The 24141-nt window shown below is 43.2% G+C and overlaps 1 protein-coding gene across 1 annotated transcript in view; it reads left to right on the top strand.

Annotated features, from left to right (window-relative positions):
* Positions 1 to 2912: 2912 nt before the first annotated feature.
* MAN1A1 (mannosidase alpha class 1A member 1) overlaps positions 2913 to 24141 on the top strand; it is a 145611-nt gene continuing 124382 nt past the window's right edge. Inside the window, exon 1 of the mRNA XM_068938155.1 lies at positions 2913 to 3533. Coding sequence (XP_068794256.1) covers positions 2928 to 3533 — 606 coding nt within the window. The 5' untranslated portion in view covers positions 2913 to 2927. The remainder of the gene's footprint in view (positions 3534 to 24141) is intronic.

Here is a 24141-nt window from a genome sequence, read left to right as displayed (position 1 = left end):
AGCAGGGTGTCCCAAAGACAGCAATGAGAGTGGCAGTGAAACTGCGCGGATTTACATTTAACCCCTAGCATTCACATGGGACACCAACAAAAAGCATCAGGCAGGTGAATGTGAGCACTTCAGTTTAAGAAGATGAGACACAGGAGCAGAATCCTATCTTCAACTATTATATCAGCTCATGATGTGCTAGAGAAATACGGTAGCCTATAGAATTACTTCAGAACACCGAAGAAAGGCACTAACTCCAGCAATCAATTCTGCCCCCCAATACTATCACATAAGTAGTGATGAGTTTTGAGGGTAATCTGTGAAAAATATTGTAACATTATAGCACATAACGCAGTGATGGAAACGGAACACACTCCCTGAAGCTAAGAGAGGTATTTCACCACTTAGGAAGCTTTTTCATTAGTCGACCGTCTTTCAATAGCTAAACTGCATACTTGATGCCTTAAAATGTTCCGTTAAAAAAATAAATAAATAAACAACATAGATTTTTATCTCCTTTTCCAAGCAGTCTGAATTCTTCAGTCCTAAACAGTTTTATCTTGGCACAGCTATCAGGCTACAGTACATATTTCTGGGAAACGCGTGCCAATATCACAGCGTCCAGTGTCCAGGTCAAGTTTTGTATCTAAAAGTGGGGAAATGCAATTCAGGGGGAAAAAAAAGGATTTAAAAGAAAAGCAGAGTAAAAATTAAAGGAAATAGTGATTTTGCTGGAATCAGAATTGGGCCCGATCCTTCAGTTTTGGTTGTAATCCTGAAATTTTACACAAGCATTTGCTGGTATACTTAAGGGCGTTTTGCAGGACTCAGCTCAACATTTGTATGTAACGGTCTGTCCTAAACCTGTTTTTAATTAATCTATTACATATTCTAACTTCTAAAGAATGGGATTTAGAAAAGCACTGGGCAGCAGCCTTGCTTTATTCCTATTAAGTCAGTGGTAAAACTCCTCCTAATTCCACTGAGAGCAGAATTAGGGCCCTGCCAAGCCCATTTCCAAAATTGAGTCTTTACAGCTTTCTGCATTGCCTTCTCCCTGCCCTTGTTAAAGCACAGACTTCCCTCTACTGTTTTTCTTCCCTTGCAAAATAAAGTAATGCAGATACACGCAAACAAACCAGCCTCAGCATCATAACTTCTGGGAACAACCCATCTCATTGTTTTCTTTCTGACTTTGTGGTTCACCTTCTGGAGGAAACATTAAAATAAGTTTACTGCTGCTCAACTGTTGTCAAAGTCTAGGTAAGCACCAAACACGTTCCAAAAAAGTTTGAGATAAACCTCTGGCTGTTGGCTGGATTCCCTTTCCCAGTTAAAGGAACCCAGTATTTTACTGTGGCTCTGTTCCCCTGCTTATTACATCCCCCCTGTTCATTCTAGTACTTTGAAACATGAGCAGATTAATAAATTAGTTTTTTTTTTTTTAAACTTTACTGCTCATGCAAAGCTTTGGGAGTTTGGATGAAGGAATTTGATCAGCTGTCACATACCACATTTCTTTGTGCCTATACGTGCTGTTTTTTCATTTGCATCAGCATAGAAAAAAAGCCACATTTTCACACTTGTGTAGATACATTCCTTCTACTTCCTAGCAAAAAACATACCTTTATCACCAGCAGGGGAAAAAAAAAGGCAAAAAACTTTTTCTTACAAAAAATACAGCTCCTTCTAGAACAGTGCGTCGGGAATTATACCCAGGCCTGCTCTGCTGCTGCCTGGCCCCGCTCACCTGGGTAGGTGTGGTGTTGCTGCCTCCCCTTGCACTGTCTCTAGGTGTGTGTGAGCGCGTTTGCCTGTGTGTGTGTACACGTGTGTGCATGCGTGTGAGCATGTGTGTGTATGCACGTGCACACATGTATAAACGTGTGCATGGGTGCATTCATGTGTATGAATGTGCATCTGTCTGGGGTCGTGCCTGCACATGCGCGTGCATGTGTCTCCACGCGTATTTGCATGTGAGTATGCATCTGTATGGGGGGGGGGGGAGCTGTGTCTGTGTGCACGTGTGTGAAAGCAGATCTCTGCGGGATCATGCGTTAGTGTCTGTGTGGGGGCGTGTGGATGTGTGTGTGTGCACCTGAGCATCTGTGTGGGGAAATGTATACGTGTGTATGTGTGTGTGCACACATGCATGTGCGTCTGTGGGGGGGCATGTGCCTGCACGTGTGTGTGTGCACCTGAGTATCTGTGAGAACACGGGTATGTGTGTGCCTGTGTGCACACGCATGTCTGTGTGTGTGTGCCTGTGTGCAGCCGTGCATGTGCACATCTGCGTGGGGGCTTGCGTATGAGTGTGAGCGCGTGCATGCCTGTGTGTGTGCACGTGCACGCGCACGTCTGTGTGGGGGAACGTGTATGTGCGCATGCACATGTGTGTGCGCACATCTGCGTGGGGGCACGCATCCGTCTGGGTGCTTGCGTGTGGGCATGTCCACATCTCCTTGGGGGGGGGGCATGCGTGTGCACGCGTGGGTGTGCGCACCTGTGGGGCACGTGTGTGAGCATGCCACGCCGGGGCAGCCGAGCCCGGGGCGGACCGCCGGGGCCCGGCGCGGCCGCCGCGCGCCGCCACGCGGGACCGCCGCCCGCGCGGCCCCCACGCGCGGCCCCGCCCCCCGGCCGGCGGCTCCGCCCCGCCGCGCCGCGCCGCGCCGCGCCCCGCCCGCGGCCGCCCGGCAGTTCCGCGCGGGCGGAGCGGCAGCAGCATGGGCTGGAGCTGACAGCGCCCGCCCTGCACACGCCGCGCGGGCCAGCCCGGCCGCCGGGAAGGGAAAAGTTGTCGCGGCCGCCCGGGGAAACTTTTTGCCGCCCAGCCGAGCGCAGCCCAGCCGGGGCGGCGAGGCGAGGCGAGGCGCGGAGCGGCGCGGTGCCTGCGCGGCGGCAGGGGCGGCGGGTGGCGCTGAGGCGGCGCGGGGGCCATGCCCGCCGCCAGCCTGCTGCCGCTGTTCGGTAGCGCGGCGGGGCCGGGGCCGCTGGGCGGCGGCGCGGGCGGCGGCGCGGGCGGCGGGGGCAGGAAGGCGGCGGGGCCCGGCGCGTTCCGGCTGACGGAGAAGTTCGTGCTGCTGCTAGTGTTCAGCGCCTTCATCACCCTCTGCTTCGGGGCCATCTTCTTCCTGCCCGACTCCTCCAAGCTGCTCAGCGGCGTCTTCTTCCACTCGGCCGCCCTGCAGCCGCCGCCGCCGCCGCCGCCCGGCGGGCAGCCCCGCGCCCCGCTGCCGCCCGGCGGCGGCCCCGCGGAGGCGGAGGCGGAGGAGGCGGCGGCGGCGGCGGCGGGCAGCCTGGCGCGGATCCGCGCGGACCACGAGCGGGCTCTGCGGGAGGCCAAGGAGACGCTGCAGAAGCTGCCCGAGGAGATCCGCAGGGACATCCGCCAGGACAAGGAGAAACTTCTGCAGGACGCCCGCGGCAGGAAGGAGGCGGGCGCCCCCGGGCTGCCCCAGCGCCTCTTCCGCCAGCCGGCCGGCGCCGTGGGGCAGGAGCCCGCCGACCCCGCCGTCCGCCAGCGGAGGGACAAAATCAAAGAGGTGGGTGGCGGCGGGGCCGCGGGGAGGGCGAGCCCGGCGCGGGGAGCGGTGCCTGGCAGCCCCGACGGCGTTTGCTGCTGGCCGCGGCACCGGCCCCCGCCAGCTGTTGCGCGGGGCTGCCTGCGCGGGAGCACCGTGCCCTGTGCCGTCCTGCGCTCTCGCTGCGGGCTTTCCCCACGCGCGAGGTGCAGCGCGCCGGGGCCGCCGCGGTCACGCTCGGGTCAGGAGGACACGTCAGTGGTCCGCAAGGTCCGTCTGAAGAGCGACAGGGTCCGGCAGGACGCGGTCGGCGCAGGTGTTAGCGGTAAAGCGCCTGAACCGTAGTGCGCTGTGACCGAGTCCCTTGAACGTCTTGTTCGTTCGTGCTGCTCGGTTGGTTCCGATGCCGTGTCCAAGTCTTTAATTGCAGAAATTCCCCACGCTAAATATTGGTGAGGCTGTCAGGAGTGGGGCTGGGCAGGGTTCTTCTGACAGAAGTGGTGCAACTTCCCGTCGTTACTGGCTGTTTTATTTATCAAACTGACAATTTCAGCTAACGGGGGGGATTCGGGTTCATGAATTAATAACTAGTATGTGTTTCCTGTTCTGTGGTGATGGAAATGAGACTTCTGTGTACTTCTGTGTTTGTGAAACGTCATTAGCCTTCTTTGGGCTGATAGGTTTTTATTGCATGTTTGTATTGAGCAGTATGAAAAGTGATCACTGACATCACCCAAATGTTAAATAATAAGCTCTCACAAATCTCAAGTTGTGATCTGTGCTCTGGAGTCTTCTCATCAGTTTAACTACGTTAGCAAATTGTACAGCAGTCATGAGCCGTGAATGCCAATGCAAAGGTATTTTCAGGGGAGAAACTCCCAAGTATGCATGTTGCAGACCACATATTAAAAGTGTGCAGACAATTTTCTCTTTTGTGCCTAGGCACACGCAGCCTCCCTGAGGCATATAGAACAACTAAAAGTACCGGTAAACCGTTTCTCCGGTGCTCTTGAATTGCCATGTTAGAAGAACTTAAAACTAGCATAGTGAGGCTCCGGACCTGGTGTGCTAAATTTGTTGGTATAAAAGAGCTGATGCTTTCGTGTGCGGGAAAGCTGAGATGCAACAAGTAAATAAGCCGGAGGAAGAAGGTAAAACTTCAGTATACCACTGCTTTTGTTGGTCTAGCACTGTGCCGGCTAGTCCAGTTATCTTTTTTAGTATATGTGGATATTCTTCTTTCTCCCCTGTTTAACCCTAGAAGCCATTAAAAGTATCGCAACCAGATGTCTGGCAATGTAAGCATAGGAAATGACAAAAAGACTTCACTTAGTTTTCAGATTTTTATTTCCTTCATGTCTCAGTATGTTTCCCTCAGTATTATTTCTGTTGCTTCTGGGAGTTTCCTTTCCTCTTGATTCACTATCTGAACTTAACATACCGTTTACTTCATCACTCTTGATTGGTTTACTTTTTTTTTTTTTCTCTGTTCTGAAGAATAAGCTTTGCCCTTTTTTTTCCTCCGACCTTAAAACAGTGTTTCCTATTGTGTGTTAACTTATTGTTTTCTTAGCTGTCCATTGTTTCATATATTGCCACTTTTGTTGCTATTTTCCCTATCTTTCCAATCCTTTGTCCACTTTTTTTTTTACATTAAAATTAGTTTGCCAGTAAAGTTACAGTCTGCAGCGTTTTTAGAAATAGTTTTAAACTGTAACTTCTACAAGTGTGAACTTCTTACTGAACTGTACATGCAAGCAAACTGAGGAAGTAACCAGTTCAAGTTCCTTTTCTTGTACCTTATATTTGCATGCTGCTGGTGCAAACTTAGAGAATCTTTTTGCTTCCGTAGTCTCTTGAGCCTAGAATTTGAGTCTGAATTATGTAACGTATGCTGTATAAGTAGGACTCAGATTCTGAATCTGTTCCTCTGGGTATTTCTGACAGAAGGAAGCAGACTACTTTAAAGGAAAAAAATGCCAAGAAAAGGTTGTTCTTTCCTGCGTTCCGGTCCTCAAAGAGCTCCGTATCGTGAACATGTTGGTGTAAAGCAGAGGGGAGGAGAGAGCTTAGAGAGGCTTTGTTCATTTACTGTAATAAATTGTAAGCTGAATTAAGTGTTTAGCGGTCTAGCCAGCACTAACTAATACAGTTTGTGAGTGATAATACGGAATGTGATTATGATTTATGGCATTTCGTCACTAAGTTTTGTTATGAAACTTTTAACTATTTTTCCATGGCATAGTTTTTGTAAAAAATGTGAAACTTAATAATTTCCCCATTTTTTAAATATTCTTGAACTTTATTTAGTATCAAGACCAATGTAGTATTACAAATGACTAGAAAAATAAAAAAAAGTTGCTAGAAGTTTAACAGGTGGGTGAACCGAGACACAAAAACGTGCCGAAGTGGAGATTGCATTGCTGCCACTGCTTAGCAGTCTGTTAAGACAGTACCGTTGCTCTGAATGTGTGTATAGTAACTGTTCCACGGCAGTTTACTTGCAAGGCCTCCACGTCTACCTGTGTCCTGTTATGATGGATCAGAGGTATAGACCAGAGACTGGATAGTAATGCATGCGGTATTTCTCTTCAGATGATGAACACAGACACTGAAAGGAGATCTGGCAGTACTGCCTGCGATGAGGTTTGCCCAGTACTTCCTGCTGTAAAACTTCTGTCAGTTGCTTGTGACTCTGCTGTTTTTTTTTTATTTTTAACTGGCTGACCTGATGTTGCCTGTACTGACTGTCTTCCTCAGGCCAAATGTTTCAGGAAGGTTTCAGCAAAGCGGTACAGCTGCTTTCAAGCATATCAGTGAGGAGTTGTATTTTGTTAGTGGTTAAGCTCTTCAGGCAGGCTCAGTGATGCTCTCTGATGTCTCCATGCCTTGGAGCAGGATCTGGGTACCTGGGACGTCTCATGCTTCTCTCTATTTTTGTGTCCTGCCTGGAGCCCTGGTCCTGAATGAGGAGGTGGTGGTTGGTATTCTCCTTCTGCCACTCACTGACTAGAGAAACTAGAGGGCCCTTCCTCCTGTGATGTCTGTTCTCCATCTGTAAAAAGGGGGGATTGGAAGGAAATAGGGACTCTGAAAACACTGTGGCATGTATGAGTGGAACAGTCTCTGCCCTTGTCCAGCCACAACCAACAGTGGCATTAAAGTACGCACCTTGCAAGTCATCTCTGTTGTTAGGTAGTATGGAAAAGGTGGCAGCTTGATATGAACTAATGCAGTGATTAGCAGAGGGCAGAGATAGTGGGGACAGCTGTAGAGGCAGAAGATGCACTGTTTCAGTTAGGGAAATCTGATTTTGAATCGTTACGACGTCCAATCCCTCTCTCTTGAAGAGGGAGGAAAAAAAAGTGGTGAAATTATTTAGGTGTTAGGAAAATAACAAAAACTGAACTCTCATTTCAGAGAAAAGGACTTGAAAAGGATGAATGAGCTAGCTCAGGTACTAGAAGCAATATGATCACATTAGTGCAGTACTCTGCTCAGGCTAATTAATCCTGCTGAACAGCAAGCTATTGGCATTGCTGGAGCACCATACTAATGCAGCTGTGCTGCTCTTGAACCAGATAGCAAGCCTGGATGCTCTATGCGTTACTGTATGGTGCTGTTCTGACGTGTCCTCAGGATAAAAGCCTCCTTGGAAAACTAGAATCTGATGTCCTAAGTTATATGAACGTGCTCTCTGTTCCTTCCAGTACTCCAATCACTTGCACACCTCTCAACCGTTGCAGTCAGCTTAGGTAGAGGTCCTGGAGGGGAGAATTTTATTCGCTAATTCTGCTGTCATTCCTGAGTGTCAGTCCTTTGAGCTGGACAGTGCAGCAGTCACAAGGCAGCAAAACAGATTCAGCAGCTGAAGGTTACCTCATGCTGTCTTTAAAGCAAGAACCCAATTGAAGTTGCATTAGCAGCATGAATTCTGAAGCTTCCTGCTTACTTGTTTTATTTGTTTAGTTTCAACATTACTTGTTTTCTATGGTGGCAGTTTAATTGGAAATCACTGTACTAAGCAAGAAGTCTCAGTAATGTTGCAGGGGTGTTCAGAAATATCTGAAGGGGAAAAAAAACCCCACAGAATACTTATGAGCATGGAAATAAAATAATAATCAGAGATCTAATATGCACTTGACCTAGCAGCACTTGGGTGTGATCAGAACTCCCCAATAACACAGGAGCGATGGTGAAATTGCATGGGGTGGCTCACCACTGAAAAAAGGCCGTCAGCCCAGTGTTCCTTCCTCTCACCACCTGCTCTCCTGCTGTCTGATATGCTGTCTGATACCTGCTGGGCTGCAGGGTCTCATGGACAGTGGGGGTGTGAACAGCAAGAGTTTTTGCTTTCATTTGATTCCTCTGGAGCCATCTGTAAAGCTACTGCAACTTGCTAAACCAGCAGCAAAGTAGCAGAGCAAAAAAGGTTGGATAGTTCCTTGCAACGTTGGTGAGTCAAAGTGGTTGATGGAAGGAAGGGTCCGCTCAGTGCCTGTTCTGGCTGTAGTGGGGGAGCGGTTCTATATGGAGGAAACAGGTGGAAGGAGAAAGAGGAACAAACCCTTTCCTTTCCAGTAGGAAAGGAGGAAGTTGTTTAAGGAGCTAATCTGACCTACCTTCACCCTTAAATTTGAATCTCCGCAATATGACGTTTGCAGAGCAAAGGTTCAATCTGCTGCACTGACCTTCTTCAGCAGGTGGAAGCACTGCACTTCAGAAGGCTCCTGCCTCCTAACTCCTTTTCTTGGAACAGGAAATGGGGGAAACAAGGCAGTAGCAGTAACTCCTGAAACTCCCAGCCCCTTTAGGCTGGAATTCACGCTGCTTTTATTGGGAGGAAGATTGTGGGGTCCCCATAGGAGAGGAAGGGGAAGAGTTAAAAGGGTACTGTGCACCTATTGAGTGTTCCCCAGTTTTAAATGCAAAGAGATACATTCTCTGATGGTATATTTCTTTAAGAATAAGATTCAGGGAAAGGAAATAGTGTAATAAGTTAGCAAGGTAGTGAGTCCTGGCAATATGTTGATGAGGCAATGTAATTTTTTTAAGTTTTCTCAGTGTACTTTTTGACCTTAAGATCAGCATCTTGGAGCTGTCATCAGTTTCTCAAAGGAGTTTAAAATGAAATTTAAATGAATTTTAGCTTACTTTTTTTTTCCCCAACTCTTTATTCACCTATCTATTATTTTTAATGTTTTCTTATCTACCAGTTGAATTTGAGGGTTTTGCAATGCCTTGCTTCCTGAAAAGCACTGTTGATGTACTTCTTTTTTTTTTAAATAATGGTTTTATTTAAAAAAAAAAAAAAAGATTAAGGAGGTGAGTTAGGTGCCTAAATATAGGATATCCAAAATGGCGCATAGGTATCTTACACTCCTAAGTTATTAAGGCAATCCTCAGGGGGCTTGTAGATGTTCTCCCAGGCTTTGCTAGAAGATCTGTGCTCTTGTGAAGTGGCAGCTGGAGGTGGGTAGGATATATTATGGCATCTAAAATGTCACAAAATGATATATTAAATTGCTTGCTTAGGGATAATGATAGGGAAAGATGCAGAGAAGTTTCATCTAAGTAACTGAGACTATGATGCAGTGACTCGGTTATGCAGTTCTCTTGGCTCTGGCACTTACCAGACCCTTTGCAGAGCCAGTTCAACGCAGCAGCCCCAATAGAAAGCTGCCCACCCATGCTGGCGTTGGGTTCGCTGCTCGACGAGGTCGGGAGCCAGCCCGACTCCCTGCAGCACAAATGGAGCACTCAGCCCCCGTGAGGCCGATACATTTGGAAGAAGGTACAAAGTGGAGGCTGTGGGGGAGAGTGGGCATCTTTTGCCCCAGACTTGAGAGTGCCTCAGTGATGGGAGCAATTAGCTACAGCGGCGGCGAAGAGCCTTTGCCGAATCAATGTTCTGTCCACTTCCTGGTGCCCTCTTCTCTGGGAGCCCCTTGTTTCAGGTGAGTGGAGCACCAGTTTGAGCACCTGGCAGCCCATTCTCGGTGCAATGACTTGAAGTTTCTGTCAGGTAGGCAAAATGCCTGTCTCACTTGAACCTCCATCATAAGATGGGTGAATGCCTCAGCATGTGACAGTGGGCACATCTGGTGGGTGGGTATATGAAGCTTTGGCATCCGGCTGAGTTCCCATGGCTAGTTCATGTTGTCAGCCTTTACCTGCTCTCTGTGAGCTGATTAAAAAGAGTATTTCGTTGTCTTATGTAAGGGAACGTGTTCAAGCTTGGTCTACATTCTCAGTGGGTAAACTTACCAAAATTAACTGAATGCCATGTGTAACTGGATCCTCTAGAGCTGTGAGGAAAATGAAAAGTCTTTAAATGTGCACTGGAAAACATCTGGCTTTCAAAAAAAACCCAAGCACATGATTTATTCTTTAGCTGAAACTGTATGCACATTTTAGGTAGAGGTAAAACCTAAATTCCAGACACAGTACTCTTTTGGTGAAAATTAAATAAGGTGATGAAAAGGGGTGAGGTGAAGATTAAATTGGAATGTCTCCTGCGTTTTGGCAAAAGTTAGATGCTCATGATGGCAATTTTGTATTTAATATTTACGTAGAAGCCTATGGCAGTCAGTTAGCTTAGAGAAATGGAACAAATCGTAATGTTGGTGAATACAACTGCTGAAGGCTGTAGTTCTATGCTTCAGGCGAACTGAAGCAGAGAAATTCCACCTGTTTACTAAAAGCGCTATTAAGGCTGAAAAACACCTCTCATTCAGAGGAAAAATGCTGGTCTGGTCGATAGGCAGGCTTCCGAAGCTTTTTTGCATGTCAATGAAGGCACAGAATTATGAAAGCAAATCTTGGACAGACAGCACTTCTTATGAAAGATAACTAACTTCGTTACGTTGTCACAGTATGACTGTTGGACGGATCTACGTTCCCTGAAAGCTCTCTGAAGCATACTGCCGTAAGAATTCTTGAGTGTGTTCGCTTTCTGGAATTTTAGCTTGTGGAGCCAGCATTGATGTGAATTTCTGTGGTTTTCATCTTAAAAGAATTGCATGCTAAGGTATTCTGTTTATCTACACATTAAATAATATACACCTTCCTAACTTACTTGGCAGAACAACACTCTAATACTTTGGGAACGTGGCTTTCATTTGGGGTTCGCGGCTGTCTACCAGTGCAGCACTTCTCTGGCAATGAACTGTAGTCTAAGATGATGTAAAAATGATAAAACATTCTGGTACTGTGCATTTCTGGTAACAAACTGTACTATTAACGTGTGTTTTAGTTATTCAGTTTTGAGGAATTTTGTGGTCTATTTCTAAGTTAATTCTAGAACAGTCATTGTAAGCTTGCAGGAAGTAATTATATAGGTGGGCCTATGAATTAAGCAACGTGGGCAATGTACCAGTTACTCAGTATACTGGAACCTTTTTTGTGTGTGTGAATACTTTCTTTATCCAACAAGTGACGTTTTTGGAGTATCTGATATAAAGAATGTGTGCGTACTTGTAAGAAGTGTCTCTGTCTTCCTCTTTTTCCATGACTTTTTGTAATCAGACCTACACATCTCTCATGAAAACATAATTAGTGAATAGTAAAGCACATGTTTACCTGAAACAGATTAAATGAAACCCTTTTGCAGATCTGTGTTACAACAGTTACTGTTGCAGCAGAATACTTGGCAGCCTTCCCTATAGCATTGGGAAGACCTTACCTTTGTGAGAAAGCAGTGTATTTTTCTTGGGGTGAGAGGGGTCTAGTGGCTTTCGGGAGATCACACAATGTATCAGTGGCAGGGTTAAGAATAGGCCTTGATTACCTGTCTCGGGTTAAATTGTTCTCCGCTAAACCAAGGGCTGTTGCTATGCGCTGTCTGAAAGCTGTCTTCGCTCCTATCCCTTGCGAGTCTCTTGCTTGTGGGCATGTCAGTTCGCTGGGGTGAGTTTAAACCTGGATTTTGGAGTGCGGTTCAAGACCACACCTGGGCAGCCGTGGTCTGCTGCAGAGCTGCTGTTAATCACCCTGTTTATTACAGGGACAGAGTGAGCCTGAGACTCCTTGACGCTGTGTGTAGGCCACCAGCTGCAAGCGTTTTAAACGGTACTTGGGTTCAAATGCTCTGGTCCAATGCTGTTTTGAAGGGAGGCAGATGGGGTAGTAAAGCTCTGGCTTTGCCTTTTTTGCATCTTGAAACGTTCGGTTTGAACTGAGTTGTAACCAGAGTGCTTGTATGAAATAACATGACAGCCTGCTATAATTCTCCTCAGTAAGCTGACTGGATTTTATAGCTAGTGTTTATGAAGATACAGGTATTGCTCATTCTGATGCCTCAAATTTTAAAAGCTTTTCAAACAGATTGGATGAGCACATAACCTGCTGTTACATTCTCGAAACTGTTAACGGTTAAACATTCACAGCCCTTGTGGGAGCACTGAGATATGCAGTCTCTTATGCAGAGGTAACTACAAGTGTAAAATCTACTTTCATTTGTCCTCCCACTCTCTCTTGGAAACTGTATGTACCTTGACTTTTATATTGTTTAAGAAATAAAGCAAGTGGATGGAAGTTGGACTTCTAAGAAGCTTGGGTCCTTTGTTTAAATATGGATCTCTAAGATGAGACAAAATATGAAAATTGGAAGAGGCAGAGAAGGCAATATTGAGCGAAGGGCCAAAAAGATGCTGTACAAAGAATGAGCTAATGATTTTGGAACACCTGGCTATTAAAAAACTTCCTGTGTGGTTTTCAGAAATTCTCTCAGGAGGATCAACTTTTTCTCTGATGCTGTGTAGAAACAGAAGTTGCAATTTTTGTGTAAAAACATGCTTTCTTGCAGTTCTCATGTGACAGTATGTATTGTTTGCATTCGCATTAGGGGCGGTACTATGTATCATCGATAAGATTAAAGTAGAAAGGAAAGAGAAGCAAGGAACGATATCTGACACTTTTTTTCCCCTCAGAAATTCATATCATCTAACTTGTGTAGGGATGATCTTATTGCTTGGCAACATGAAACCTCTTTTTCAATTATTTATTCAAAGTCACTGTGCTTTTAAAACATTCTAATAAAATTGCATTAGACGAGTATAGCTCACTTCTTTAATTAGCATTCAGACCACTGTGAGGTGCCTTTTTATTTTTTATTTATTTATTTTCAATATATCAGCATATTTTCCTTTTGCTTAACTCCCTGCATAATAAACATCTTTTGTTCAGGGACTGCTTTTTTCTAAGGAAATAGGAAATAGCTTTTGTAAAAGAATACAAAGATTTAAAAAAAAAAATTGCTTTGGAAGAGTAGTGCTTAAGGAGATAGCAATTTTACTATTCACTGATATGCACACACAGATGCAGACCCAGTCTTTAACTCCGCTGTCAGTTTTCTCACTGCCTTTGAGCCCTGACATCTGTTGGTGCACTGAATAGTGATACTTAGAATAAAGCTTTGCCCATGCTGCTGTCTGCAGGGAAATGTGCTGCTTGTTCCTGCGGTGATAGTTCTCCACCCATCTGTGATTCTGAGAACTGCACTCCAAATTTCGTCTTGGACCTAGGTAGTAGTATGCTAGATTCTTTAAAGCTTAAAGAAGAGAAATAGGTATTAATAACTTGGAGTGACTGATATCATGTCCCTCCCCTCCCCCCCAATCACCTAACGGAAAACCTAATTATCACTTAGAGAGCAAGAGAGTTATACCCATGGTGTATTCAAAAAGTTGTAACACTTCAAAGCTCTGTGCTGCTTGCTTTGTTCTGGTGAGATTATCTGAAGAACCAGCATGGAAAAAACGGTGCTGTGTAAGGACAAACTGCAAGTTGAGTGGTATTTTTATGCCTTACTCCGTAACGCTCTAGGGCAAGCGTGGCACTGAACCAGAACTGAGTCTTCATAGAAATGTTTGTGATCTTACCAGGGCTAAGGTGACATCACAGATCAAATAGGCGTTTCAAAAAACAACCTTTCTGAAGTAAAGCCCTTAAGCCTCTTCATGCAGTTCCTTTAAAAATTCACTGTATTTGTGTGTATGTGTGCACGTAGTGGTGTGGGTGCACGCATAGGGGTGTATGTGTATATATACAGAGAGATGGAGAGATGTATTCATATCTCTCTATATAAAAATGTTTTACATTAAAGCCAAATACTTTGTGCAGTTGGTAAAGAATGAATTCTCTCGTCTCTCCCCAAAGGTGTAGTTGCTGGGTGCAAGCTCTGATCTGAATAAACACCTTGAATAAAGTCACAGGCCTTGACTTTACAAATAGTCATCTAAATTGAAAAGGTAATTATATTATATGCTGCAAGCAAAATCCAGAGCTTTGGGATGAAGCAAAGAAATTCTTGGATTTCAGCAGTTGTCAATTTTGCACAGATTATTTTGTTATATAAATCTAAACCTTGAAGAAAGTAGATGCTCTGCACAAAAGTTTTCAAACTTCATGGAAATACAGCATTTATGTATGCTGGAGTTTTGTTTGTTCTTTCCCACAAGCTTTTGCTTACCATATAATTTTGTTATTGAGAGAGAGAGAGAGAGAGAGCAGTTCAGACTCATTTCAATTATTTTTCTAGCCTGCACAGAGAGAAAGCAATCTTTTTCAGTCAGTCTGAAGATCCCATGTATAATATTGGATTATGATAGTCAGGATGGTTGCTGACTGGAAAAGTAGTTTCATTGCCTTACTTAGATGTTGCTTATTGTGAAGAAAGATGGACTAAATTTAATGTTTTAACCAGGAAATACACTAGTTTTATGAATTGCAGGAGTTCCTATTTCAAACTCTTCCGATTTCTTTAGAGAATGAATTTGATTTTTTTTTTTTACACCTACAGCTTTTTATTTTCATATTGATATAATTCCTAAAAAAGATTTTCTTGGGGACTTGATTGTTTGAACCCAGTAATGAGATTGCCGTTTTTTTCCATGTGGAGGGCAGCTATTACTCAGAATAGCAATTATTATGTAATACATCACAAGTTTATAGAGATATACTAATAACGTCATGTAATGTCATCTTTTAAGAAAATCATAAAGATTTAATTTGGAAGGGACCTCTGGAGGCATATGGTCAATCTCTTGCTCAGATCAGTGCTGACTCCAAAATCAAATCAGGTTGCTCAGAGCCTTGTACAATCACGTTTGGAAAACCTCCAAAGACAGAGATTGTGCAGCCTCTCTGGACAAACCTATTCCTGTCTCTAAAGACCCTTATTATGTTTTTTTTATTATTATTACTGTTCCTAGTTTGACTTTCGCTTCCTGCAGCTTATGACTATTGCCTCTTCTTTCACTGTGCACCACTGAGAAGAGTCTGACTCCCTTTTTTCTGTATGCAACCATCAGGTAAGTAAGACAGCAACTAGACTCCCTCTCCTCCCGATTAGTCTCCTCTAGTCTGAGCAAACCCAGTTCCTTCAACTTTTTATCTATGTTCATCATATATTTTCCTTTTTTTTTTTTCCTCCCCCTGATCTCTCTATGTTGCTGTACCAGGGAGCCCAAAACTGAGAACAACACTCCATTTGAGGCCCCAGGAATGTCAAGGAAAGCGTGTTAATGACTTTCCTGACTAGCAGACACACTTGCTAATGCAGGCCACTGTACAACTGGCATTCATCACTGCAAGGATGCCTTGCTGACTTTTGTTCAACCAGTTGTCTACCAGAAGCGCTAGCTATAAAGCTGCTTGCTGGCCAGTAAGTTCCCAGTGTGTACTGTTGCAATGCGTTGTTCCATGCCAGGTATAAGATTTTTGCATTTGCTGAGCTTCATGAGGCTTGTCAGCCTGCTTTTCCAGCTTGTTGAGGCCCTTCAAGCAGGAGCCTTCCTCTCCAGCTTCTCGGTTGCTATCTCATTTTAGCATTATTGCTAAACTTGATGTATTGTCTTCCGTTGTCCAGATCAACCTGAGAGGAATGTCACTCATAACTGGCTGCTAGTTTACTGATTAATCATTGTTTTTTGTGCTTGGCAGTCCAGCCAGTCTTTCACTGACCCTGTTGATCACCCGTCTAGTCCATGCTTCTCTGCTTTGGCTGCAGTGGTGCTAGGGGAGGCTGTGTCAAAAATCATGCTAAAGTCAAGGTATGTCTGCTGCTCTTTCCTCATCCAAGCCAATTGCTTCATCATACAAAGTAATTGAGTTGGTTGAGCACAGTGTGCCTTTGGGAAATTGCGCTTGCTGTTTGCCAAGGTGTTTTTTCCTTCGTGTTTCTGGAAATAGCTTCAAGGAGGATTTGCTCCGTATTCTTCCCAGGGGTTGGGATAAGGCTGACCAGCCTGTAGTTCCCTGGAGGCTGGTGCCTCTCTCCGCAAGCTCTGTCGCTCGGCCTCGAGAACATGCCTTGCTGGTAGACCAGAGAAAAAAGAGATTGAGCTCTTGGCCCTTTTCTTGTTTTTTGTCGCTAACTTGCCCAACTTGTTCAGCAGCAGGTCTCTGTTTTCTTAGGCCTTCCCTCTGCTGCTGAGGTACCTGTAGAGGCCCTTCCTATCCCACAGTGATTTCCAGCTGAGCATCCCCATGCCTGAGCAGTGCTTCTGCCCCGTCCACTTTCCTGCATCCCTCCCTTGAGAATTTGGGCTCAGGCGGGTGCTTCCCATCCAGTCAAGCTGGCCTCCTGCCACAGGCCTGCTTGATGTCCCACACGTTGGGATGGATCCTGCTTGTGCCTGAAGGCCTACCAGCTCTCCTGGGCACCTTTGCACTTCAGAGCAGTCTCCCATGGGATCCTGTGGTTGGGGTCCCTGGACAAACTGGGTTTACCTTCCTGAAGTGCAGGGTCCCTGTTCTATAACTTGCCTTCCTCACTTCCTCCAGGATCTTAAACTCTCCTGTCTGGCATTTAAATAGGCTGATTTACTGCAGCTTGTGGTTTAGACAGTCCTTGTTCATAAACTAATTGTTCTGAAGTAAGCTTTTACCAGGGGAAGTGGGGCTGTGGAGGAACAGTTATGGGAACAGTGACCACCCATAACTTTTATTTGGCATTTAAAGCAAAAGTATGAAAAGGTACCCATAAAGCCTACATGAGTACTAACTGTGGGAACCAAGTAAGTTTGAGGAAAGGGCCTCTGCGTTTTAGAAAGAATTCCAGCTTGGTTCAACTTCTGAGTAGAAATGTTTTCCTAAATTGTCTAGGATGGACTGTATGCAGGTTTCATTTCATCCAGAAAATGAGTTACTTTGAGTTTGTTTGGCATTTGAAAGTGACTCTGCCCCCGCTATTACGTTTTTTGACCTGTGACTGGAGGTAAAAGTCCAGCATTCTGCTTTCCTATATAAAGCAGATGCTGTAGTCTAAGCTCTTGGAAGTCTGGGTCTCTTGTGTGCTGAGAGAAACTTTAGGTGAACGTTCTGGTCTGTATGTGCTGGGCATTGAAAGAAAAACTTTTTTATTGCCATGGGGTTTTGTTTTTTAGATGAAGTCTTGATCGTGAGAACCTAGAAGGACATAACTACTAATAAGTTGCCTGGAACACATGATAGTACACTAAAATGTTAAACGTATTCGTTTTAGAGTGACTTTATAATAGCCTGCTGATGGGCTAATAACCTATTACCACGTTCTGTGATGGGGTTTTGGTGAAGGGGGGCATTTTGGGGGGGGAGGGGTAGGAGGATGTTCTTCCCTTTTGTTTGAACACACTATTTTTGTGATGCCCATTTTACTCGTAGTTTGCTCTAGTGAGCCTTTCCACTTCAGATTCAAGCCACTGTTTGAAAAAGGCATATGTTTTATTTCCTTAGGAAGGAACAAGACCAGCAGCTGATGCTAGGGCAAGTCTCAAAAAGAGCTTTAAAAACCCTCTGTGTTTGTGTGACCAATGAAGTGCAGACATTCTCTCTCATTGTCAAACACATCTAGCGTCTGTTTTACAGACCATACTTCATCCCTTCAAAAAGGGAAATGTTCTCCCTAAGACCTTTGTGGCTGATACTACTGCAGCTTCACCAATAATGATTCTTGTACTGGGTAGCTTTGTGTGGCTATTAAGCCTCTGCTACGTGGGGAACTTCTGCAGGCTGTAAAATGAGAACTGTGAATGTGCAGTAATCAGAAAGAAAATAATTTTTTCATCATTTCTCTTGGATATTTCTATTGTACTTTAATATTACAGTTTCAAATATGCTATTTATAGGAAACACCCTGGTGGCATTTTAAGTGCCAGAGCGAAACAACCCATAATTTGTTATATGTTATTTTTCTACAAAAAATCCCCACCCCTACAAATTCCAGATTCTATCTTTTCCTTAAAAGCAAATAATTAAGAACTTATCTAAACTCCCCAAAGATGTTGTGTAGGAGGAGGAAGAGAGAAACTTTGTGTGTTTTCTGATGGATTAAGGAATGATAGAAGTGTATTAAGGAATACTTGCTAGTCTTTCATTTGAAAACTAGTAACTGGGAAGTACTGTTAGTGGCGGATGTACCATGCTTTACCAAAGAAATAACTGTGCAGAGGAGTGTTGGAGGAAAGTGAAGGAATCTGAGGGTATTTATCCTCAGAAATTGTAGAGAAATGTTAGTTATACCATACCATAAAAGTTGCACACTTTCTTATATGCACATGCACGCATGCACACACGCACCCCCCCCCCATATTAATGTATATACATGTCAGTCAGATGGACCAAAGAAAAGGCTGATACGTGGAGAATAATTCCGCATGTTCCAGTAATTTTGCCAAACTGCAATCTCTGTCATTATTTTAAACGTGAAGAAGATTGTCCTGCTGGGGTTGTAGCATGCTTTTCTATCTGTTTTCACTCTTGCTGTAGTTAGCATGAATGTTTCATAGCTGCTACGGCTTGTATATGTGACTGAAACCTGAGAAGGGTCCTTGTTTTAACTGGTGAGTAGTGAGGAAGTGTTTGGCAGCTGGAATGATAAAAAGCAGTTCTCGAAACTTACTGTATGACTATATATAGGTGTGTACTAATGACTCTATGGTATAAAGACTGACGTAATACTTTGTTATTCACACTTCTTAACTTTTACCTCTTGGACCACTGGGGAGAAGTAACATTTTTGATCTTCAGAAATGCTGTTACTAATTAAATACAGTCCTCTTGGCATAAGAACAATATTTGGTTGCAAGCCACACTATATTTAAATATATATATGTATATATATTATTCAGTAGTTGATAGTTTTCTGAAAAATTCTAGTCAGCAGTGCTCCATGAGCTTCTTACGCAAGGAGTTTGGTAACAGTTAATTTGTATAGTTAATCCCTCCCACTCTGAAACATCACTGAGTTTCATTCATGCTCTCTAGCTTTTGTGATACGATTAGTGTTATTGAAGTAGCTATGATCTCAGTAACTACTTTGGGGTGAATTTAGAAATATTTTCTTTTCTGGCAGAAAATATGCATCATTAGGGAGAAATCATTTTTACATCTTCCTTGACTTTTAAGATTAGTCAGTCAACCACTTTCCCCAGATCAGTACAAACCCACGTTCCTTTTTCCTCTCGTAGACTTTGGCAGTGCACTTTCAAATCTAGGCGGTCTTGGCTCTGTCAGACCCAGGTGGGAGGCAAATTCACTAAACGATAGTGGTCTCCTAGCAGATGCCTTGCCTCTGTAAATTTCCTTTTCTCTGAAGCCTGGTTATGTGTCTTGCTGTTGATCATAGGAAAGGAAGAGCACTTGGTTGCCAAGCCTTTTGGACTATATGAGCCAAAAATAACCTGAAATAAATGCAGAATATGGAATACTTGCACTATTTTCTTGAAACTTTGGTCATATGATCCAACCTTCCTCTGTTTGCTTCATAACTTGGAGGAAAGCCAAGCTAACTAAAATTGTTGTGCACTTCAAGTGATCTGTAAAACTTAGCCTGTATGAACAAGCTGATTAAAGTAGTTTGGTCTCAAGAAGACACTAATGTGCATGTACTGGATGACCAGCAGATCGCTCCAGCTGGAGCAAGGGATTAAACCCTCATACTGACTTCCTTGTAAGGAGACCCATGACTGATGACGTGAACCTGCTTCTCGTATGCTTTCTTAAAGCATTCTAATATCCCTTCTTCAACATTAAGAAAAGAAATAGTGAAAAATCAGGGCAGTAGAATGGGTGGGTGCTTTTTTTTTTTTTTTATGGCCATATCTGACAGTTTCGAACAAAGTAAATGATACTCTTCAGGGACTGCCATTTTCTTTTGGAGAAAGAAAGCAATAAGCAACTTCTGTTAAAATCTATGGAAAAAAAAACCCACCAGACTGCAAATATGAAACTAATTTTTCAGGATATGTTTTTTGGATAACTGTAATTTTTGAACTTGAGTTTATTTAATACTGTCAGGAAACTTCAAATGCTGATGTATTTCTAATGTATTGCCTCTCTTGCAAGCCATTCTTTTTCCATTCTGCTTGACGGCCCCTTGAGTTTAGTTTGCAGTCTAATTATAGCACTAGTTTGAACCAGCAGGGATTATTGACTTTTAGAAGTAAGTGTGTACATTTGATGTTGACTTTGAAACTTACTCAAAAAATGTAAACTACTTGCTCAGTTTCTTGCTGTGGGTTCTGGTTATTACCTGTTAGCAAGTAGCAGTGGCATCATATGCAAAACTAGACAAATTGAAACTCTAAGCTAGGGCACACTTTAATTTCGCTGATATATTTATGGGACCAGCAAGCAGACCTGTTGGCTGGCTTTCAGTCCTTGGCTGGAGGCCTTGGTGTGAGAGGGACTGGGTCCAATAGCAGCAGGCAGCAGAGCCTTCTCTCCTGCACTGCACAACCCAAAGACTTTTCTGCCACATCTCACTGCTCTTGGATGGGACGTGAAGAGCTCTAGGGTTTAGTGCTTCAGGTGAGGACTCTGACTTGTGTGACACCTCTGGAGGAATCCACTTTAATTTTAGCTGGAGCAAGTTCTACCTTAGGATGATTAGTGACCTATTTCAAAGTCAGTAGCAGATTAGCACAGCACTTAGGAGCCTTAGTCAAACCTATACTAGTTCTTGTAAAAGGATAAGACTAAAAGATGATCTCTCCTCCAAGAAGTGATAAAGGATAAGACTAAAAGATGATCTCTCCTCCAAGAAGTGATCACCTTACCAGCATATAGACTATTACTGGTTGCAAGTAGAAAAGAAGGAAATGAGTCACTTTTACCCAAGGAAGTAAGGCAGTGGTGGAGGTTGATTGCTTTGTTTTTATGACTGCTAGATGAGACACAAAGGAAGACAATGAACTGCTACTGTGGATGTTTAAGGGGACATCTTATCTAGCACACGTGAAAGTTAATTTCCGGTTAATCATGTCAACTGAAAGTCTGTAAATAGGCTTAACCTGGCCTGGCAGTAACTACATATAGATCTTTTGGGGGACTAGCCATTAATGTTAAAAACTATAACTGTGGCAGCAAAGTTGCTCATAGTACACTAATGTTGCGCATGGTTTTGAGTTTCAGGTCATGGAGCTCTAGAGTTATTTAACAAAATACATCTTCCTGTCCTGTGTTACACTGCTTATTCAATCACCTTGAATAAATTTCTACCTTTGAAGACAGGCGTAGTTTTACTTACCAAATGATTAACTGATTTTTTTTTTCAGTGCTACTTCAGACCAATAGCTTTTTTTTTTTTTTTTAAAGTGACAAGTTCATTTTATCAAGTCTAATTCCCTTGTCCACACAACTTACTGTATTTTGATTACTATTTTAGAAGGTCATTTGTTTGTTAGAGCAATCACTTCCCCCTTACAGTAACACCTTGATTATAAACAGACTAGTTACATTTTGATTGTGACATGTATTTTGTTGAACTATGGGCCGAGGGCTAGTACAAATGCATACTTCTTGAAACAGTTTTGTCAGATAAGTATATGAAAAAGGTAAAAGCAAAAGTCAGTGGACTCTTTTAAGTCTCCCATTCTGTCTGTCCATAGCGGATTGCGGTTGCTTAAATTCTGGATATTTCTACCTTTTTATGAAAGATGCTTTATTTTACTACTTCTACAGATTAGTGTATCCGTAGATATATCCATGGAATAGTGCATTGCTTAAAATTAAGAGCTATGAGGTATTCAAATATTAAATTGAAGTTGGATCTGCTAGAACATAGATCTCCAGGTTACCTCTGTGTGCCTCTACAGTCAGATGAAGAGGGTCCTGATAATTTTCTGTATGTTTATGGAGTTATGCTATAACAGAAAACAACTAGGATATGTTATGTTCTACTCTAAGAAGTGATGTCAGGACCTTCCTAAAGTGTCCTGGGGAAAAAAGTCAGTGCTATCATCATGGACTCAGGTCATAATATGCAGATGAGCTCTGCATGTGTGGCCAATCATCATGTGTGCATGTGGAGAATATAATTTTTGCATTTGAGAAAGCAGATAAACATACTGGAGTTATGGACCTGTCAGAAGTTTTTGATGTGGTTTGGTTTGGTTTTTTTCAAGGGTCTGTTACAGGATGGAAAGCCCAGATAGTTTTTGGTGTTAGAAACCAAAATAACTTTGCCCTGTTAAGAGTTCTAAACATAGTAGCAGAGAAGTATTTGGAAGAAATGAAATGTCTAGTTCAAGTGAATGAATTTGGGAGAGAAGAATGAAATACTTTACGTTTTCACGCAAGCGCGAAAACGCAGTAAATGCTCTAATAGTAACTACTACTTCCTTTTTCATTTTTGAGGCAAGAAGTTATCAAAAAAATTTCTAGTAATGAAACATTACAGTTTTAGGAAGACTCTAAGAAGCAGTCTAAATAGCTTGTATGTTCAGGCTTCCCCTTTTTATGCTCAACAGGGAAGCTTTGTATAGCTCTGGGGAGACAATATCTTAGAAGGACTAAAGCCTCTCTTGTCCTAAAGTGTCCTCTCTAGGGCATGTTACTTTAGTATGTTAAGCATTATATATGTGAATCCCTAAAAGTTAAAAGCTCTAGATTTCTATAGTTTGATCTCTAGATTTCTATAGTTTCATTCTTTGAGATGAGTATGTGTATGGAGATAGTGAGATCATACACCTGGTAATCTGTATGTTACTGTAACAAAAAGGGTGCTAGTCATGAACAGTGTGTAAAAACCAGATGCCACAATAACATTTAGTTATTTGAAGCAATTTGCTATTTGATGCAATTGGCTTTTATCAATAGACCTCATGAAGCATTACAGAAAAGGTCAGAAGCATCTCTCCATTTTAGTTTGCAAGAAATAAGGCAGATTTAAAGCACTTTAGCTGCTTATAAAACACAAATAGTACGTGATTAGGAAGAAGCTGGTTTACACATCTCTGAAAGTCAGTCTGTTCTCCAGTACAAAAATGACTACCAGAAGACATAGTAAAAGCACACTTTGTTTCAAAATTGTCAGATTAAGTAGGATTCAGGATCTTCCAGGTAAGTTATAAAATTGGGAGAAAGAGGTATTAATTAGAAATCAATTTTTATGGTGGATTTAGAGGTGTTATTTAAGTGTAATCTGAGAGATGTTCCTCTTTATCCACTGTAGGGCACGTCTAAAGAAACTACTGGGTGACAAAATCAGAACAAACAGTTCTTTACACAATACGTTGTTAAGCTGTGAAGCCTTTGCTGCAGGATGTTGTTAATACTAAAAATTTGCGTGACTTCAAGAAACAGCAGGATAATTTTGTAGAAGAAAACACTGCTGGGGATTACTAATCGTACAGACACTGTGTCTGGCTCTGGAAGTTCCCTGACTCTTAAGCTCTGAAGACTGAGTGTATTCACAGGAAGTATTTCTGTTTGCTTGTCCTGTCCCTAAACTTTGTTAGGGATAGGATGATGGATTAGATGAACTTATTGGACTCATTTAGCAATCATTCTTCTGTGACAGGGATAGTACGGGAATTGGAATAATTGTTACCTGGCTTATACTCGGAGAAATCTATTTGAGAGAGTTTGACAACAACAACAACAACAAAGCACCCTAAAGATAGATGCTGAAATTATTTCAGAATGGCACAGATAAAATTTCTAACATTTTCTGAAATGAAAATACATTGTTATTACCTGAAGGCTCAGTAAATGAGCTATAAACATGGGAGAAGATCTGTTGCAGCGTATACCTTGTTTGATACCAGGAAGTCTGGTTCATCCCATCTAGCTGGCGCCAGCAAGAGCACTGAGTTTCCCCCTCACTGTGCAAGTCAGGTGTAAGTATGGTCAGAGCATCAACAGATTTTATGGTCTCATTCCCAGCTGCATTGATGAGGTACGGGGCTGCTTGGCAGGTAGCCCCAAACAGACCTGAACACACAATTTCCTTCCCCTTATATTCCTTTCATCCCTGATTTTTTTTTTTTTCCCCCCTTTCTGAGTCCTTTTGCTTTACTACTGTTATCGCTTCCCAAATTAACAGCTCACCCCTGTTTCCCTTTCCCCATTGGCCTCCGTTTTGTTGGTTTTATGCCTGTATTTGATAGTGATGATACGGTTGTCCTAGTAAATGCTGTGAAGCTAGTAGTCCCCTTTTATAAGCTGTAATGTCCTGCCCTTTCCCATGTTGCTGTCCTGTTAGTGGAACCACAAGTCAGGGTGGGCCATCTGCATATACGCTCTGCCCCCTTGGTAATCTGTAGTGTGCTGCGCTTACTCGCGTTATCATCTTGTTTGAGGCACCACTGTCAGGGTGGGCCATCTGCGCATGTATCTCTGCATAGAGTCTTTTAGTCTAGAATTA

Source organism: Struthio camelus, chromosome 3, assembly GCF_040807025.1.
Source record: "Struthio camelus isolate bStrCam1 chromosome 3, bStrCam1.hap1, whole genome shotgun sequence".
NCBI classification, from domain to species: domain Eukaryota; kingdom Metazoa; phylum Chordata; class Aves; order Struthioniformes; family Struthionidae; genus Struthio; species Struthio camelus.
This window is presented reverse-complemented; position numbering and strand designations above follow the sequence as displayed.